Source organism: Mesoplodon mirus (genome assembly GCF_964341445.2).
Source record: "Mesoplodon mirus genome assembly, chromosome: 1".
Lineage (NCBI taxonomy): Eukaryota > Metazoa > Chordata > Mammalia > Artiodactyla > Ziphiidae > Mesoplodon > Mesoplodon mirus.
This window is the reverse complement of record NC_138976.1, coordinates 18,137,697-18,157,175: the sequence shown is the minus strand read 5'-3', so window position 1 is coordinate 18,157,175 and position 19,479 is coordinate 18,137,697. Positions and strand designations below refer to the sequence as shown.

The 19,479-nt window shown below is 44.8% G+C and overlaps 1 protein-coding gene across 1 annotated transcript in view; it reads left to right on the top strand.

The window, feature by feature from the left end:
* The window catches only part of PAPPA (pappalysin 1), a 255,383-nt gene that overhangs the window by 44,596 nt on the left and 191,308 nt on the right, over positions 1-19,479 (top strand). The window contains exons 3-4 of the mRNA XM_082621426.1: positions 12,186-12,331; positions 16,901-17,194. Coding sequence (XP_082477552.1) covers positions 12,186-12,331; positions 16,901-17,194 — 440 coding nt within the window. The remainder of the gene's footprint in view (positions 1-12,185; positions 12,332-16,900; positions 17,195-19,479) is intronic.

Below are 19,479 nucleotides of genomic sequence, written 5' to 3'. Positions count from 1 at the left end.
GAGCTGTCTCTTTTTTAACCCCTCAAGAGACCCAAATTTGTGGCAGTCACTAGACTTGTTCAAGATCATCCAGAGAGAGCTACATCTCTTATAACACCTGTGTAGTTCTCACTTTAGCTACCTCTGTGATTTGCTGAAGGCTAGATGATTTGTATGGGCCCAGACTGAAATCCACAAGTTGCCATATTGACTCGTATTGATGATAATGTTGTAATTCTTCTTCTTATTATTATTATTTTTTTGTGGTACACGGGTAATGTTGTAATTCTTGCTCTACCCTCCCCAAATATAAAATTGTTGGGTCAATCTTCACATCACTTAAGTTTTACATGGCTAAAACTTAGAGCGAAACTACATGGTCTGCTGAGATATGCCTGTACCTAGAACTCTGTGGCTGCTACAACTTACAACATCGAGGTGATTTGTCTTTATTTAACTGCACGTCAAGTGTAAGACCAACCACAGGGCTGTCAGCAAGCTGTGTATATTCTTCTTAGTGTGGTCAGTTGTATTATTTATCAATTGTGGTTTTGATCCTCCAAGAAGAAAGCCAGGAGGTGGAAAGAAATAGCTGAGGGCCCTGGAACTGCGTGCTTCTGTTGTGAAAGCAATAATTCGACATGCAATTATCACGTTACCGTCCTGATACTTTTGAACACACCATCACACTTCGACTGTTGGTCTTCCTTACTTATCAAGGGATTCTTCAAGTTTAATGGCTTCTCTGAAAACAAGTAAACTTGGAGTCCTTGGGGCTATCAAAGCAGAGACTGTAGAGCCCCCAGGAAAAGATGTTAGGAGAGTGACTGTTCATTCGTGCGTGTGTGTGTGTGTGCACGCACGCACACGTGTGCACAGGCATGTCTACCATGTGCAGGCACAGTGCTAGGCATTAGTGGTACAACAGTCAGCGTTTCACAAGATAGGTGTGATTCTGCCCTCCTGGAATTTCCTGAAGGTAAATAAGTAGCTAGTTGGATAAGTGCTACTGTGGAGAAGTCCAGGGTGCTGAGGGAAGAGAGGATGGGTACTTGACTCATTAGGGGTCAGAGTCGCTTCTAGGCTGGCTCCGGAAGGATGGGTCATGTTAACCAAGTGAGTGGAGCTGAGCTTTCCAGGATCCAAGTGTTCTGACACTTTGCCTTCTGCCCCAGAAGTCTCTAAAAGCCATTTTCAAAAGACAAATGAAAAAATAGGACTGAGTAGTTAGTTCCTAGCGAAAGGTATTCATTTTAAATTGGTGTCCTTTACTCTGAGATTATTTTATTCTCTCCTTTAGAGTCCTACTCCATACCCTTTATTTTATTACATGAGGGTCAAAGTATATGAGGGTTTCACCTTTTGAATGCTTTATTTATTTGTCAAAATTAGAAATTGCTACTTTCACCTCAATTTTTTTTTCTTTTTTTTTTTGTGGTACGCGGGCCTCTCACTGCTGTGGCCTCTCCCGTTGCGGAGCACAGGCTCCGGACGTGCAGGCTCAGCGGCCATGGCTCACGGGCCCAGCCGCTCCGCGGCATGTGGGATCTTCCCGGACCGGGGCACGAACCCGTGTCCCCTGCATCGGCAGGCGGACTCTCAGCCACTGTGCCACCAGGGAAGCCCTCACCTCAATTTTTTAAGATGATCCAAAGATCTGAGGACCTCTCCATTAGCCCACCCTGCCTCTCTGAATCAGCACCTTCCTCTCCTCCTATCCAAATCCTCAGGGTTCTCGATCCCCGCCATCTCCATTATGATCCTATTGTGCAGAGAGCTTCAGGCCAGTGATTTTCCTAAGGGTTGACCTTGACCTTCCACGTGACGTGGCAGAGGGCACAGCCCCAGAGTGACAGAGCTGATGGGCCTAGAGTTTAGGGCAGCAGTGGTAGGGGTGGGGAGAGCGGAGTTGATGTATAGAGTCTGAGAATCATGAAGGAAGGACAGTCCAGTAGGACCTCATCAGAAGCCAGACCCATCGTTTCACCTCCTCTCACCCCCGCCCCGACTGAACGTCAAATTGTTCCTCGTGCGTAAATGCCTCTCCTTCTCAGATATTCTCATATCCACCCCCTTTTCTGCAAGCCACTGCCAATGCCTGTACTTTTATCCCTCTTCTAGTCCACCTTCCACATTCCTCCAGAAAGCTCTTTGGAAAAAACGAACCAGATCATTTTATTCTCTTCCATAAAAATCTTCCAGGGTCTACTTAAAGCTTTCAGGATGTTGCCCATCTTCCATAACCTGGTATACAGGGTCCTTCCTGATAATGGCCATCGCTGACCCCTCCAGCCTTATCTTGTGAAGTTGCTCCCATGCTCCCAACTTTGAAACCACACCAGAAGACTTGAAGTGTCTCAGTCTTCTTATGCATTTTCAGGCCTTTTGGCTTTCTGGAGCTTTTGCCGTTTTCCCTGTTTCGTACACTTGGTCCAGTGTTTATTCTTCCTGTGAAAACCTCAGTGATATCTTATCCCGCTTCACCTGGATAGGTGTCATTCCTCTGTGCTTCCATCACATTCAGCACTCCCTCTGTTATAACACATATCGTAAGAGAATAATAGTTATAGTCTGTGGGATCCAACAGACTGGGGACCATATCCTGAATTTGACATCTATGAGTGACGGAGGACCTTGGAAAAGTGGTGTCACCCCACTGAGCCCTGGTTTCTTCCCCTGCAAGTTGGGGATACTCATGCTTAACACATAAGGTTTTTGTAAAGCTTCAAAGAGATAATATAAAAAAAGGACTTCAGCAGTGCCAGTGTATAGTAAACTCCCCCAAATGGCAGGTTTTATTAGTATTATCACATTGTGTTGTGATCATCGGATAATATGTCTTGCTTCCTTCCTAAAACTGCTAACTCTTTGATAATGAAAAGTGTTTCTCATTCATATTTTATGCCCAGTTTCTAGCTTAAAGGATGGTATATGATATAATCTCAATAAGTATTGGAGAATGAAAGAGGAAAAGACTGAATAAATAATATGCAAGGAGAAAGGAAGTTAAAAAGGAAAGAATGAACGCGGGCAGGCAGGCAGGGAGGGAGGGTAGAGGAAAGGTAATGAAAGAATGACTTATTCAGTAAAATAATGAAAGAATGGTCAATTTTTCAGTTGATCCTTCATTGGTGCTGTTACATTTTTCTGAGATTGCATGTCAAGCTTCCATATAAAAGCTGTTATTTTTGAAACCAATCATTCAGGATTCCGAGAATTTAGTAAACTCTCCAAGCTTTTTTTTTTTTTTTTCCTGTGCCTCTTCTTACAAGAGAGGCAGCGTCAGGCATTTCTGACAATGAAACTAAGCCGGGGAATAAAGTCCAGATCATCAGGGCCCTTGGGATAAAAGTACAAAATCCAGGTTTTAGAACTGGTCACAGTTTGGAGAAATCTTGTTATTTGGAACAAGGATATGGATGCAATAAACATTCTGAGGTTTATCTTGCTTTAATGACTTGCTTTGAGTGGCTTTGATCTTTATATTTGATAATCACTTTCAAATGGTCTGGTGTGTTCTGGAAGAGTGGAGGAGTGTGGTTCACGGACTTGAGATCCTCCTCAGGAATGACAGACTGCAATCAGAACTGGGAAGTAGGCAGTGTTACAGGACTTTCTCTATGACTTGTAGAAACAGGGCAACTGCCTATGAGGAAGATAAACACACTGGTCCAGTGATGGGAACCAGGGTTCACTGATGGAAGGGAGACACCGTGAGCACTGGGACCTAAGATCAGTTTCCTCTAGCTCCACGGGCAAGCTAAATAGAATTGTGCATCTTGGGGTCTTTCATGAGTTGGGCACTCTTTTTTTACTCTTTTTAAAATTCATTTATTTACTTTTTTGCAGTATGCGGGCCTCTCACTGTTGTGGCCTCTGCCGTTGTGTAGCACAGGCTCTGGACGCGCAGGCTCAGCGGCCATGGCTCACGGGCCCAGCCGCTTCGCGGCATGTGGGATCTTCCCGGACCGGGACACAAACCCGTGTCCCCTGCATCGGCAGGCAGACTCTCAACCACTGCGCCACCAGGGAAGCGCAAGTTGGGCACTCTTTTAGGGACTTTCTTGTGTATTACTTCCTTGGATTTTTATATTACACTTTCTAGGTTGAATTTTATCATCCCCATTTACAGCTGAGGAAATTGAGGTTCAGAGAGATTGAGTCCCTTCTCCAAGGTCACAGGGCCACTTGGTAGAAGAGGGAGGATTTGAACCCTAGTCTGCCTGTGTCTTAAGATGTGGCTTTTTTTCCAGAAGAAAGGTAAGGCCAAGGATGACAGCAGTCAGATAGGTCTTGGTGTGTAATTCCAGAAGGAAATAGTAAATACAAAAATATGTGTAACAAACTTTGACATAGGTATGCCCCCACTTTCATATCATTGATTGAAGAATAGACTTAAGTCCAGAACCTTTCTATCTAGAATTCTATCCAAGAACATTTAATTATGAAAGTAACAGAGAGTCTTCTGTGTAAGACTGTTCTCTACATGGGCTACAAGGAGAATAAGGGTCCAAGGTATTCTATTTAAATATTACACTGTCATATTTAAATAAATTTCCCTTAAAAAAAAAAGATGTGGCTTTTCCTGTAGCACTCTGCTGCCCTTTCCCTTAACTTGAAAGAGTTGTTCCCAGCCTCTGGCTTGGAAATGGCCTGTTCTCAGCTAGGAGCAGCTCACACAGACCCTCCTCAAATTGAGGGCATTGGCATATGGCTGACACCATCCCTGTAACCCAGCTGCACCTATCAAGGGCCCAGGGAGCAGGACTTTGGCAGGGCACCTCTCAAAGATCTCAGCTATCACTTCTGCAGTGGGGAGTCAGTTTGCTCTGAGTGGGAAGAGAAATAGGTGCTGGTCAGTCTTGATCTGGTCTCACTGGAATGCGTACCTCTGACCAACCGTCTTTAAAATGGGAGAGCCACTGTATTATGCTTCTAGAATTGGAAAAACTTGAGCCTTTCATGGTTCCATTTGAGGGATTGTTGTTGTTGTTCTGCATTTTGAATGTAGTTCCCTTTTGCTTCTCATTCAATAAAACAGGCCCTGACAGCCCTCTCATTGAGATTATTACAGTTGTGCCATCTCAGGCCAGTGCATTTCGGAAATATGTTGTTGGCACTCACCAGCGAGTGAGATGCATAAAGAAAATATTCTAATGACAGTTGAGTTGATAGAGCTTTGATCCCCCTCCAGAACTGCTCTCATGGCTTTGAAATGCAGTTTTGGCAGAGGGGTAAAGTCTGGGCACCTTGGCTGGGCCCCCCTGAAACTGACATTCCAGGGGACCCACAACCTTCGCAGGAGGAGCCAGGTACAAGAGCTGGGCAGGAAGAAAAGAGACACCAAGACACCTCTCTTGACAGGCAATTGGGGAGAGGATCTAAGTGAGGAGGGACTTTCCAACTTAGCCCAACGTTTCCCGAACTCTATTGGTTATGCTGTTATTTGATTTTTGGCAAAGGCAGAGGTGGGACGGGGGGAAAGGATTATGGTCAGATGTCTGGGAATACTTCATACGCTCTCTGTCTTATTCCCATTTTGTATATTAAAGGCTCTGAAAATTCTTGCAATTAAAAAATATACGTATTTAACCTTGTTTCACAGAGCATGTCCAAAGCCATCTGACTTGAAAACCCTTTTCCTTTAAATATGCCTCTGCTTCTTGTAGATTTAGCCTTCTATAGACCGTGATTTGGAAAACATGCGTAGTTCACACGCTCACTGAATAGATGGGGACTCTGAGCTTCAGACTAGGCAGCTGAGCATCATGGGAATGGGCCAGAAATCCAGGCAATGTAGATTCTGCACAGGGTGTCCAGCTGAGGAGGAGGGTGGATGCTACAATCCTTCCCATGTCTAACTCTCCAAGCTGTGCCCCCTTGCAAGGAGCTATGTCCCGCCCCCACCCCCCGATGGGAGAGGTGACTTTATTAGTTGGTGCAAAGGTACTGTCACATACAGGCTAGTGAAGAGAGGTCTACACCCCTGATTTGATACCTTGGGAAAGTCGCTTCATTTGCTTGAGTCCTGGGCTTCCTCATCCTGTTTTGAAGTTGTGCAATTTACAGGAGAGATAGGTGCTCAAAAGCTGCCAACCAGAGGTGGCTCTGTCTCTGGAAGGAAAGTTTTGGGGAGACACAGAGATGATAAAGACTTGACTTCTACCTGCTTGAAGCTTACGCAGCCTGATGGAGAAGACAGTGACGATAACACAGAGCAGGGTGATAGGTACTAGAATCCAAAGTAGGGGACTCTGGGGAGGGAGAAGTCATCTTCAGCTAGAGGTGGTATGGATGATTTTGGTGTTGCTAATAATCTTCATTGTAATTAATATAATAATAATGCAATAAAAATAGCCTAGGCTAGTCAATGAGCGTCTTCAGGTGTTCCAGACACTGTGCGAGGAACTTTTTCTGCACTGCCTCTAGTCCTCCTGACACCCCTGAAGGGTGGACATCATCGCCCCATTGTACAGGGGAGGGTGGTCATGAGTGGACACATGGTATACATTACATGTAAGCTGAGCTTAGCAGGGAGGGTAAGATTTTAAAAGGCTGAGACTCAGGAAGAGAGCTCATAAGGTAGAGAAGAGAAACTGATGGACATGCTTCATGAATGGGCATGATTGGGGAAAACCAGAGGTTCTCGGGATGAGGAAACCGTAGTAACTTGAGTTGGAGTTTGTGGGAGGGAGAAGAAGATTGGTTGGTAGGGATGAGACACTGAAAGCCGAGACGGGGAGAGCCACCCGGAAGGCAGACTATCAGTTTAGGTTTCTTCCCAGTAGGAGGAAATAGGAGACCAGAATGTGGAGGGGACTTTGTGCCAGGATGGTGCTCATTTCATCCCTCTGGTATCCCCATGAGCTAGCTGAGACTCACAGAGGCAGGGCAACTTGCCCATGGATCTAGGTCTGTCTGTCTGTCCAACTGAGTAGTACCTGTGCATAAATTAATAAAGACACAGAGTTTTGGATTTGGATTGATTTGGGGGTGGTAGTTTTTTTTTTTTTAAGAGATTTCGCCAATTTATAGTATACACAGGGGGCCAACCTCCCCGCGGTGGCAAAATGGAAAGCAAGTGGCCCTGAGCAAACCCTTTTCCTCCTCTTATCAACCCATCTCCCTAAACTCTAATGATCCTTCTCTGACCTTCTCTGCTTTCTCCTCCATCCATCAACAGAGGGAATAAACAAACCTTAAAGAGATGGGGGAGGAAGGTAAATGCATGGATTCCTGTCCCTAGGATTTTCCCCTGATACTTTTGGGAGACACCCAGCTTGGCTCTGAACTGGTGAGAAGACCTCAGCCAGCAGAAGGAAATCTTTTGGCCACAGAGCTGTTTTCCTTTGTGTGGGTCCCCCCCACACACTAAAAAAGAGCCAGAGAGGAGAGGGGCCAGTGAGATCAGGGGCCTGAGTGGCCCCTCTTTTGGGAAATGGGGGCTTCTCAAAGTGTGAAGAAAAAAAAAAAACACCCACATACAAGCAAGGGAGAGGCCTCAATATCCCACATCTCTGCCTTGGGCCAGGATGAATAGCACCTCCTGAAAAGATTGGTTTCTGCAATTACATGAGAATAAACAACCAATTAAAACATCTCCCTGCCCCTGCCCCACCCCTGTCTTCCTCTCCTGAAGCTTTCTCAGCCTGGAGCAAGGGGGCAAAGAGGTGACTTTCTCTAATAGCATTTGTGTTCTCTGCCTGAGAGAACGCTTGATGGAAATGGACAAATCAATTAGAAAATAATAAATAATGTGGAAAGGGCCGATCCAGGAAAATCTTGGCTTCTCTCTGTTTTCATTCTCCTCCCACACATTGTTTCCTTTCACAGTGGCCCTGAGTGAGCTTGGACTTGAGGGTGAGGTTGAGGGAAGAATTGGACACATCTAGATTTGGACTTGGCCTTGTCTGTATTTGTGTGATCTCTGAACCCCTGTTCCTTCATCTGCAAGATGGGGATAAATGATAGGAATTGCTAAACATTTCCCGAGGGTTTCTACGTGCCAGGTATTATTCTAAGCCCCTTTACACTTTCTTATTAACATCCTAAATCCTCAGAACAACTCTATGAGGTAGATACTGTTATCATCCTTGTTTTGTGTATAAAGAAACTGAGGTGCAGGAAGTTAAGTAAATAGCCCAAGGTGACCCAGACATCCAGTGGAAGAGCTGGATTCAAACCCAGGACTCTGGCTTGAGAATGAGCCATCCTACCCACTCTGCTACGTGCCGTCAAATACTGCAAAGAGATGGGACAACAGGTGTAGCTAGCACAGGGGCTGGCACACAGCAGGAGCTTACTGCGTGCTGTCTTTGACATTCCTCATCCGTACTTGGATCAGAAAACTCATTCAAACTCCTTATGAGGCTTCTAGCCTAAAAAGCTGAAGTTGGGATCTCTGGGGAGAGGAGGTATAGCAGCAAAATTTCAGGTCAATATTTCAGCTTCTGTGGCTGTCCTTGGAATTACTGGTCAGCTCAACCTATACACAGATGTGCCCTTTCTAGGCCTTGCTTGTGTCTCTAGCTCACGCTCACCTTTTTTGGAAAAGCTGCAAAAATTATGGTCACCTGACTATCATGGGCTCTTGGTCACATGGGTGGCCAGGAGGGCACTGTAGGTCTCAGACCTATCCCTATTGCCGTCGGAGTAGAGGTGTAGGTTTGTGACCCATAGAAATGCCCTGGGGAGCACCAGGCAGCCATTATTAAACCCAGTATAGTGGTAAGGAAACTGAGGCCTCATAGGAAGGAAGTGCTTGAAGTGGAGACTGGGACCTAAATATTTTAGATTTTCTCTTTCCCACTGTAAATTCAGCTCCATCAACATCTCCTGAGTGCTTGCCCAGTGTCAAGCCCTGTGCAGAGAACTGGGTAAACAGAGATGAATTAGGCACATTCGCTGCCCTCTGGGAGCCACAAACAGTGGTAGATACAGACAGGGAGAGTATTTGGAATGGTGTGAGAACGAGTACTCATAGGAGGTAAATGAGTACAGAGATGGTAAAGGGGGTGGAGGTGAGATGGGACTCAGGGAAGTCTTCCTGGAGGAGTGGTACCAGAATGGACTTCGGATTTGTTCATCAGGGGATAAAATGGGAGCAAAGTCCCTGACAGAGGGAACAGCGTGAGGAAAGGCACCGAGGCTAAAGGCACCGCATCTTGGGGGGCTGGCGGTGGGTGCTGACAACACACAGTGGGAAATTCAAGAGAGGGAACCGAGGGAGAAGAAGCTAAAGGGGGAAACAGGGTCTCGCAGGCCCTGCTGGGGATCTCTGACTTTACTGTTGCACATGTGGGATCCCCTTCTGTGATTCCAGGAGGGAAAGAGAAGGGTAGCATCCTTGGTGTCCTACTGGCCAGGCTCTGCACCAAACGCCCGTGAGAAACCACACGGGGAGAAAGGGGAACTCTTCCAACGAGCTGTGTGACCTGAGCGAGGTACAAAGGCTCTGCAAGCCTCTTTTTCCTCCTCTGGAAAATGGGGATAATAATACCACCTACCTCGGTGTTCTTGAGAAGATTAAAGGTGATAATCCGTGTAAAGTCAGACCACGTGGAAGGGCCCAACACACATTAAATATCATTATTCAGAGACTTGATCTCACCTACCACATCAGGCTGCCTGCTTGCTTATTTATGTATGTTTTTAGTCATTGATTCATTTCCAACTTTACTCAAGAAAGGCTCACCAGCAGTTCACAAGGATCCCTAAGAAAGAAGATGGAAGACAAAATGGGACTGAAAGAAGCATGAGGGTGAGCAGGATCCCTCTCTCAATTTAGAAGACGATCCATTAAATAATATGCTTCCAAGAATATACAACAGAGAAAAGGCAGCCTCTTCAATATGTGGTGCTCGGAAAACTGGACAGCTATGTGTAAAAGAATGAAATTAGAACACTCCCTCACACCATACACAAAAATAAACTCCAAATGGATTAAAGACCTAAATGTAAGGCCAGACACTATCAAACTCTTAGAGGAAAACATAGGCAGAACACTCTAGGACATAAATCACAGCAAGATCCTTTTTGACCCACCTCCTAGAGAAATGGAAATAAAAACAAAAATAAACAAATGGGACCTAATGAAACTTAAAAGCTTTTGCACAGCAAAGGAAACCATAAACAAGATGAAAAGACAACCCTCAGAATGGGAGAAAATATTTGCAAATGAGGCAACTGACAAAGGATTAATCTCCAAAATTTACAAGCAGCTCATGCAGCTCAATATCAAAAAACCAAACAACCCAATCCAAAAATGGGCAGAAGACCTAAATAGACATTTCTGCAAAGAAGATATACAGACTGCCAACAAACACATGAAAGGATGCTCAACATCACTAATTGTTAGAGAAATGCAAATCAAAACTACAGTGAGATATCACCTCACACCAGTCAGAATGGCCATCATCAAAAAATCTACAAACAATAAATGCTGGAGAGGGTGTGGACCCTCCTACACTGTTGGTGGGAATGTAAATTGATACAGCCACTATGGAGAACAGTATGGAGGTTCCTTAAAAAACTAAAAATAGAACTACCATATGACCCAGCAGTCCCACTACTGGGCATATACCCTGAGAAAACCATAATTCAAAAAGAGTCATGTACCACGGTGTTCATTGCAACTCTGTTTAACAATAGCCAGGACATGGAAGCAACCTAAGTGTCCATCGACAGGTGAATGGTTAAAGAAGATGTGGCACATACATACAATGGAATATTACTCAGCCATAAAAAAGAAACAAAACTGAGTTATTTGTAGTGAGGTGGATGGACCTAGAGTCTGTCATACAGAGTGAAGTAAGTCAGAAAGAGAAAAACAAATACCGTGTGCTAACACATATATATGGAATCTAAAAAAAAGAAAAAAAAATGGTTCTGAAGAACCTAGGGGCAGGACAGGAATAAAGACGCAGATGTAGAGAATGGACTTGAGGACACGGGGAGGGGGAAGGGTAAGCTGGGACGAAGTGAGAGAGTGGCATGGACATATACACACTACCAAATGTAAAATGGATAGCTAGTGGGAAGCAGCCACATAGCTCAGGGAGATCAACTCGGTGTTTTGTGTCCACCTAGAGGGGTGGGATAGGGAGTGTGAGAGGGAGACTCAAGAGGGAGGAGATATGGGGATATATGTATACGTATAGCTGATTCACTTTGTTATACAGCAGAAACTAACACACTGTTGTAAAGCAATTATACTCCAATAAAGAGGTTAAAAAAAAATAATAATATGCCTGTGACTGACCCAAAGCTTTATCATTCCTATTCTGATGGGAGAATCATACTCCACAAGGGAAGCATTCTTATTTATTGCACGCCTAGGATATGCCAGTCTCTTTCCAAAGGCCATTTCTTTCTCTCTCCAACATATGTTTGTTCGGTGTATTACAGAGCTGATGATCGTAGCATGGGGAATTAATTTACCTTCCGAACATGTCAGTCTATAGTCTAAATATCTACAATGGCAGCTACCCCAAATGCCATATCCCTTAGCCTATTTTATGGACAAAGAAATAGAGGCTTACAGAATGCAGAATCATCTATGGGAGGCAGATAATGCCCCAGCGTAAAGAGCATACGTTTCCAATCTAGACAGAATTGGCCTTGAAACCCAGTTCTGCAACTTTGGGCAACCTGTTTAATCACTTTGGACCACATGTTGCTTATCTTGAGAACAGAGTAATAACACCTCCTTGCAAGATTTGAGTAGAGATGCAAAGTAAGCCTCCTAGGACAGCTTCGTATTTGCCAAATACATGGTCCGAGGTCCATAGTGAATGAATGAAGTAGAGAAGATGCCAAGGCTAGAATACATGTTATCTCTTCCATGGTCTGTTCTCAATCTATATCCATATTATGTTGCCCTATCATCAGTCCATATAGCAGAGTCTTTAGGGGCACAGATGTTGACTTTAGATAAATCTAGGTTTTAAACTGAACTCTGCTATTGTTTATAAGCTGAGCAGTCTTCAAGTTTCTTAAACTCACAAGGACTTAATTTTTTCATCTGTAAAATGGGATTATCTCACTTACCATAGAAGATTATTGGAGGCAGTCAATGAGGCGATGTTTATAAAATGCTTAGCCAAGTGCCTGGCACATCATGACTCAATTAATTTGGGAGTACCTGTTATTTGAATACTACCTTTTTTGGATGGTGATGACAGCCAAGGTTCTGTTTTCTCTTACAGAGCATACTTGGATGTTAATGAGCTGAAGAACATTCTTAGACTGGATGGATCAACACACCTCAATATCTTCTTTGCAAACTCCTCGGAGGAGGAATTGGCAGGAGTAGCAACTTGGCCGTGGGACAAGGAGGCCCTAATGCATTTAGGTGAGAATTAGAAACTTCTTCAGGAAGAAATTGGATTAGTGCAGGAATACATTTAGTAGTGAGCATGATGATGATGGGGATCTTGGTAGTGATGACGGTGAACAACCTATTTACTTATCACTTTTTTTTTTTTTGCCGTACGTGGGCCTCTCACTGTTGTGGCCTCTCCCATTGCAGAGCACAGGCTCCGGACGTGCAGGCTCAGCGGCCATGGCTCACGGGCCCAGCCGCTCTGTGGCATGTGGGATCTTCCCGGACCGGGGCACGAACCTTTGTCCCCTGCATCGGCAGGCGGACTCTCAACCACTGCACCACCAGGGAAGCCCTACTTATCACTTTTTAATTTTTCAAAACTCTTTAGCATTCCTTATCTTTCACCCATCAAGTGATGCTTTGAGAAATATCACAATGGTATTAATCCTGTTCTACCAATAGAGAAACTTAAGATCCAGAGAGGGAATGGGACTTATCCAAGGTCACAAACAAATCAGCGGCAGAACCACAACTGGAATTTAAATTTCCAACTCTCTTCATCTGTTGCTTTGTCCTTATACCCCCTGCCTCTTAGTTCATGCAAATATCTTCTCTGCCTAGTAACCACATAGTGCTGGCCCAGCCAGTGATGGGTTGACTTGAAAGATGCCAAAGTGGCAAGGGAGAGTTCGTAAGAACTCCCTGTTCCTCCATATTCCACCCACCAACACCACCAGGAACTCTTCTTACATTCAAATTATGCAGATCCATAAACAAGACATACGTTTACACAAACCAGTCACCAAAAGTCAGAAATGACAGTGGTTTCTGAACCAGGCCCTGTAAGCAAACGTTGTTCTTTAATTTTAATTTTTCCATGCTCTCTTCCAATACACGTCTATATGTAGACATGCGTTTTTCAACTTGTGCATATTTGAAATCACAGCATACATGCCTGTGTTCTTTTTCACGTAATATTCTTTTTTTCACTTAATATTATGCTATCTACATTTTCCCATGTTGAAACAGTCTTCAGAATTACTTCCCACCCAACTTTTTTTCATTTAACCTCACAAGAGGAAAACCTTTCTCTAGGTTATGTCCAGTTCTCTAAAGACAAGATATTTTTTAATAGCCACATTATGTTCCATTCACTGAGGGCACTGCAATTTATTTGGCTATTTTCCCCTTGTTAGAATGTTCCTATTATTTACACCAGTGAATAGTGATGACTCAGTGAGTACCTTCATCTGAGAATGTTAGGGCTCAGCAGAGTGATGGTGCTGGATCTTTCCTCAGGCCTGTCTGGTCTCCTGGTGATACAGCCAGAGTCCAGTAGCTGCTCTAAATCCACAATATCTTGGAGATAAGGGACTCTGCAACTTCAAACAAGAAAGTTGTGTTGAGTCAAACTCTAGACTTAGTTCCCTCCAGACCACTGTCTTTTCCTAGTTGTTTTTAAGAGAGTGAAACCAATTTGTGTGTCTGTGTGCACACACACATATATGTGTGGTTGTGTAAATAGACAGAAATAAAAATAAATATCTGATGGTTCTAACTGGGTGGATTTTTACACCCTAGGAGACATTTGACAATGTCTAGAGAAAATTTTGGATTTTACAAATGGGGGAATGCTACTGGCATCTAGTGGGTAGAGGCCAGCGATGCTGCTACATCTCCTACAATACCCACAGCGAAGAATTATCCAGCCCAAAATACCAGTACTGCTGTCGTTGAGAAACCCCAAGATAGATGATGGGTGGGTAGACAGATAGACAGGCAGACCTAGACAGACAGGGGCAAGGCAAAAGAGAGTGTGCAGCTTAGGCAAGCTGAAGCTGATTAGCTTATGTCACATGCCTAACAGGGTGTATGGTAATCTTGCTGGTTCAGGGCCAAAAGACATGGTTGTTCTTAGCTGTGACTTAACAGGATGGCCTTAGGCAAGACTCTCCTTCTCCAGGTCTCAATTTCTTCAGATTTTAAAGGAATAGGTTAGACTTAGAGGGTCTCCAAGGACCCTTCTCAGTGCTGGAATTCTGTCCTCTTGGAAAATCAACCAAAAGGGTCATGATCAGAGTTTTAGGAGGGTTGAACAGCAGGCTTCTAAAATTAGAGAAAAAGACTCCTGATAATACCGTGAATTTCAGAGACTGGCTCAGGACCAGGAATACAGAAGGCTATAAATCCATAGCATGTTATAGTATTTCAGGATGATGTCAGCCTCAAGCTATTTCACCTTTTAAGAGAAGCAGTGGAACAGGACTCAAGCTCTGTGCTCTCGCTCTGTGAAAAGGGGAGAGTTGGGAGGGGATGAGGTGAAACAGACAGAGCCAGGCTGGACATTAAGTCTGCAATCCTGTCATTATCCCTGGAAATACCTGAGGGGTCCTGCCAGCCTCCCATTCCCCCATTTACCTCAATGTTAAAGCTTCATAGAAAGACAGAGCATCATTGGCGCTATCTATCGTAGCTGTTTATTTTAGAGCACGCCAGAGATGCAAAGTCCCTTTCCCAAGATGACACAGCCAATGCAAGACAGAATGAAGGTGGCAGTCCATGTCAGGCTAACTCCAGCTGGCCTCAGGCTGCCACCTCCCCATCCTGCGACATCTCTCTCATAAGCAACTCCTCTGCAGTAGGCCCAATCAAACCCAATTTATTAGAACCATATATATACATACATATATATATATATTTTTTTTTTCTCTCTCTCTCTCTTTTCCTGCTGTTATCCCCTGATGCCTGGAAAAAGCCTTGGGTGGGAAGGCGATTATGTTTCATATTATGATTGACAGAAAATAATTGAGAGAGATTTCCTGTCTCAATTTCCCTTCCTCCCCGCCTCTGCCTGCCCCTTCTCACATACACACACGCGTGCACACAGCCCCACACATCCTCTCATACATCTTTATCTTTGTGCTGGAAGGCTCTGAGCAGTTCAGAATTAATAGACTCCACGAGCCCCATGGCTGAGCAGGCTCACCCTCCCCGCAGTTCAGTCCGAGATAAAACTACCCCCGTGCCTGCGCCAGGCTTGCCAGCACAAACCATCAAGGCCCTGGCTCCTGTCCATTCTTTCATAAGATCCTGCTCTGCACACAGTCACTGCTTGCAGGTTGCTCAGACTTGCATCTTAACCTTCCCTTAAACACACTTGGATTTCCTTCCTTTTTCTTTGGCCGCTCCGCGTGGCTCGTGAGATCTCAGTTCCCCGAACAGGGATCGAACCTGCGCCCCCAGCAATGAAAGCACCGAGTCTTAACTGCTGGACCGCCAGGAAATTCCCCACACTTGGATTTTCCAGTTGAAATATCTCTCTACCAGCCTGTATGTATTTCTCCAGTGCCTAAAAAGGAACATGGAGCCATGCTATCCATTGATTTTCCTGACATCTGGTCCATCTATCTGCCCAAGTGAAGCAAAGCTCAATCTTTTAAGATGTGGGGTAGATTATTGCTTCTCAAACTAGAACGCACAGGCAAGTCCTCTGGGGCTGTTGTTAAAATACTTGTTCTGATTCTGTAGGTCTGGGGTGGGGCCCAAGAGTCTGCATTTTTAGTCACCCTCCAGGTGATGCTGTGCTGCTTGTTCTTGAGCTACACCTGGAGTAGCAAGTGGTTAGACAGTAAGTAGGGCACTTGCTGTGTGTCAGGTACTATGCTGGCTGCCTACGCGTGATTACTTAGGCCTCACAAAACATCTTTAATTGGGTCAGCATTCAGCAAATATTCAACATACATTTAATGAGATGCCATATTCTGGACCCTGTGGTGAGCATTAGCAGTAGAACTCAGATTAAGACCCCTGGCTTTGGAACCCAAGGATCTTGGGTTCAAATTCCAGCTCCCCATTTACTAATTTGATCATGGGCCAGTTACTTCACCTTTCTGTGAGTCAGTGCCCCTCTTACTGGGTTGTGAGATGATTCAGTGTGATTATACACATTAAACACTGAGCACAGGGCCTGAGGATACATAATGAATGCTCAAGAAACAGTGGCTATTTTGACCAGTGTTATAATAGTGAGCACACCATGGTGCTGGACTTTATGAATATTCACTCTCAAAGGGTACAGAGCTGCAGAAATGGGATTTAGAGATGGCAATGGACTTGCTCAACTTCACAGAGTTAGTGAAGGCAAAATGAGAACCGGACCCAAGGTGTCTGGCCATGAGGGCTTCATTTAAGCAAATGCGTGTAGAGTGTTTGTGAACCAGGGCGTGCCACGCTTCCTAAGAAGTCGCAACTGAAATGTTGGCCAGCCCAGAAATCAAAGTCCTTGAATTCTAATTATGCCACTTCTTCTAAGTCGTTTGAAATGCCCTAGGTTACGTTGCCTCACTTTTTTAGGCATCGGTGTTTTCAACTGAAAAATGAAGGGATTTGCACAAAATGACAAAATTTTGAGACTCTTTCCTACCCACTCAGTGATTAACACCGCAAGTCGTAACAGCTCTCAGCAGTGGAGTCATAGGGTGGAGAAGCCTGTGGTTACTTTGGGCAGCACCCCATTAACCCTTGATTGATTTGGGGATCCCTGCATCAGGAAGCAGAGTGCCCAGTTTGCCTAATCCTCTGGCTTTCCCCTTGCAGGTGGCATTGTCTTGAATCCATCTTTCTATGGCATTCCTGGGCACACCCACACCATGATCCATGAGATCGGGCACAGCCTGGGCCTCTATCACATCTTCCGAGGCATCTCAGAAATCCAATCTTGCAGTGACCCCTGCATGGAGACAGAACCCTCCTTTGAGACCGGAGACCTCTGCAGTGACACCAACCCAGCCCCAAAACACAAGTTCTGCGGCGACCCGGGGCCAGGGAACGACACCTGTGGCTTAAACAGCTTCTTCAACACTCCTTACAGCAACTTCATGAGCTATGCAGGTAAGGCCCACACTCTGCAGGGTGCACGGGGCTGGGTGTCAGACGTGGCCTCTGGTCCTGGCTCAGAGAAGCCTCGAGCAAGCTGCTTATCTTTTCTAAGATTTCTTCATCCCAACAATTCCTCATCCCAAATAATCAAGATAATATTCCTTCCGTGAGCACCTCATGGATACAAGGAAGATGTTGTATCTGAGGGCTCCTCAGAAAGATACTTCAGGCAGCTCACCAGGACTGAAAGTAGGGAAACCTGCATAGAAGGCCCAGCTCTGCCACAGGGTCACCTAATGCCTTGGGGTCTGTCACATGCCCTCTCTGGGTCCCGCTTTTCTCAAGAAAATGGAATCTTTGGAACTCACCTCCAGGGTTGCTCCTAGTTTTTTTTTTTTTTTTTTTTGCGGTATGCGGGCCTCTCACTGTTGTGGCCTCCCCCATTGCGGAGCACAGGCTCCGGATGCTCAGGCCCAGCGGCCATGGCTCACGGGCCCAGCCGCTCCGCGGCATATGGGATCCTCCCAGACCGGGGCACGAACCCGTATCCCCTGCATCGGCAGGCGGACTCTCAACCACTGCGCCACCAGGGAGGCCCTGCTCCTAGTTTTGCAGCTGTAATTTTCTAAGCTGGTGGTGGTTGAAACTTTATTTATTTATTTATTTATTTATTTGAAACTTTTTTTAAAACACAGAACTCTCACATGCTCCTTTAGCGTTTTGGGGTTTTTTTGTTGTTGTTGTTGTTTTTTGCGGTACGCGGGCCTCTCACTGTCGTGGCCTCTCCCGTTGCGGAGCACAGGCTCCGGACGCGCAGGCTCAGCGGCCATGGCTCACGGGCCCAGCCGCTCCGCGGCATGTGGGATCTTCCTGGACTGGGGCACAAACCCGTGTCCCCTGCATTGGCAGGCGGACTCTCAACCACTGCACCACCAGGGAAGCGCCTCCTTTAGCGTTTTATTATAGAAAAAAATAGAATGCTTTCGGTTTTACAAATATGAAATTATTACATAAGCTGGTTATGTTTTTCTCCTAACTGCATATATCCTTTCAAAGCCCTTTTTCATACCATCAGTAACAGCGTTAAAGACTCATTCTTTGGATTCTAGGATGCCCTGTACTTCCTCTTAGTGTATATCAAGGCCACTTCCAGCCCTTATAACATCTTTGGCAAATCAGAACAAGATATTCCTTCCTTAGGGCAGTCACAGCTCTCACTACTGGCCACCTAACCAAGAGCTTTTGGGTAAGGCACCACCTGCAAAATTGCACATGGTAGCCCAGCATCCAATTCTATTATAATATTCAACTTAAGTGTTCCTTTCCACCAACCAAAACAAGCGAGCTCTGTGAAGGCGGAGCTTGCCTCTAATACATCACTGTATTCTCAGTACCTAGCATAGGGCCTTGTGCTTTAAAAATGTTTGTTAAGAAGAAAGGGAGGAAGGAGGGAAGAAGGGAAAGAGAAAGGCAGGGAGGGAAGAAAATGAATAAATTCTCTAATAACAGGCATATAAATTGATTCTTATCAATAACAATATTTCTACTTGTAAAAAAGCTTACTGTTCATAAAGGACTGTAATATACACCATCTTATTTAATTCTCACCAGAAACCTATGAGGTAGGAACTATCACCATTTCACAGGTGACAGTACAAGCCATAGGCTGACTGAAGTCTTTGGCTCCAGGTCGCACATCTGACTCAAAGTATTTTTCTTCTTTTTTTTTTTTTTACAATGGAATTGCTTAGTTAAATTTCTAATTTGATTTGATTTTATTTTTTTAACATCTTTATTGGAGTATAATTGCTTTACATTGTTGTGTTAGTTGCTGCTGTACAGCAAAGTGAATCAGCTATACGTATACATATATCCCCATATCTCCTCCCTCTTGCATCTCCCTCCCACCCTCCCTATTCCACCCTTCCAGGTGGTCACAGAGCACCGAGCTGATCTCCCTGTGTTATGCGGCTGCTTCCCACTAGCTATCTATTTTACATTTGGTAGTGTGTATATGTCCATGCCACTCTCTCACTTTGTCCCAGCTTACCCTTCCCCCTCCCCATGTCCTCAAGTCCATTCTCTACGTCTCCATCTTTATTCCTGTCCTGCCCCTAGGTTCTTCAGAACCACTTTTTTTTTTTTTTTTTAGATTCCATATGTATGTGTTAGCACATGGTATTTGTTTCTCTCTTTCTGACTTACTTCACTCTGTATGACAGACTCAGGTCCATCCACCTCACTACAAATAACTCAGTTTCATTTCTTTTTTATGGCTGAGTAATATTCCATTGTAT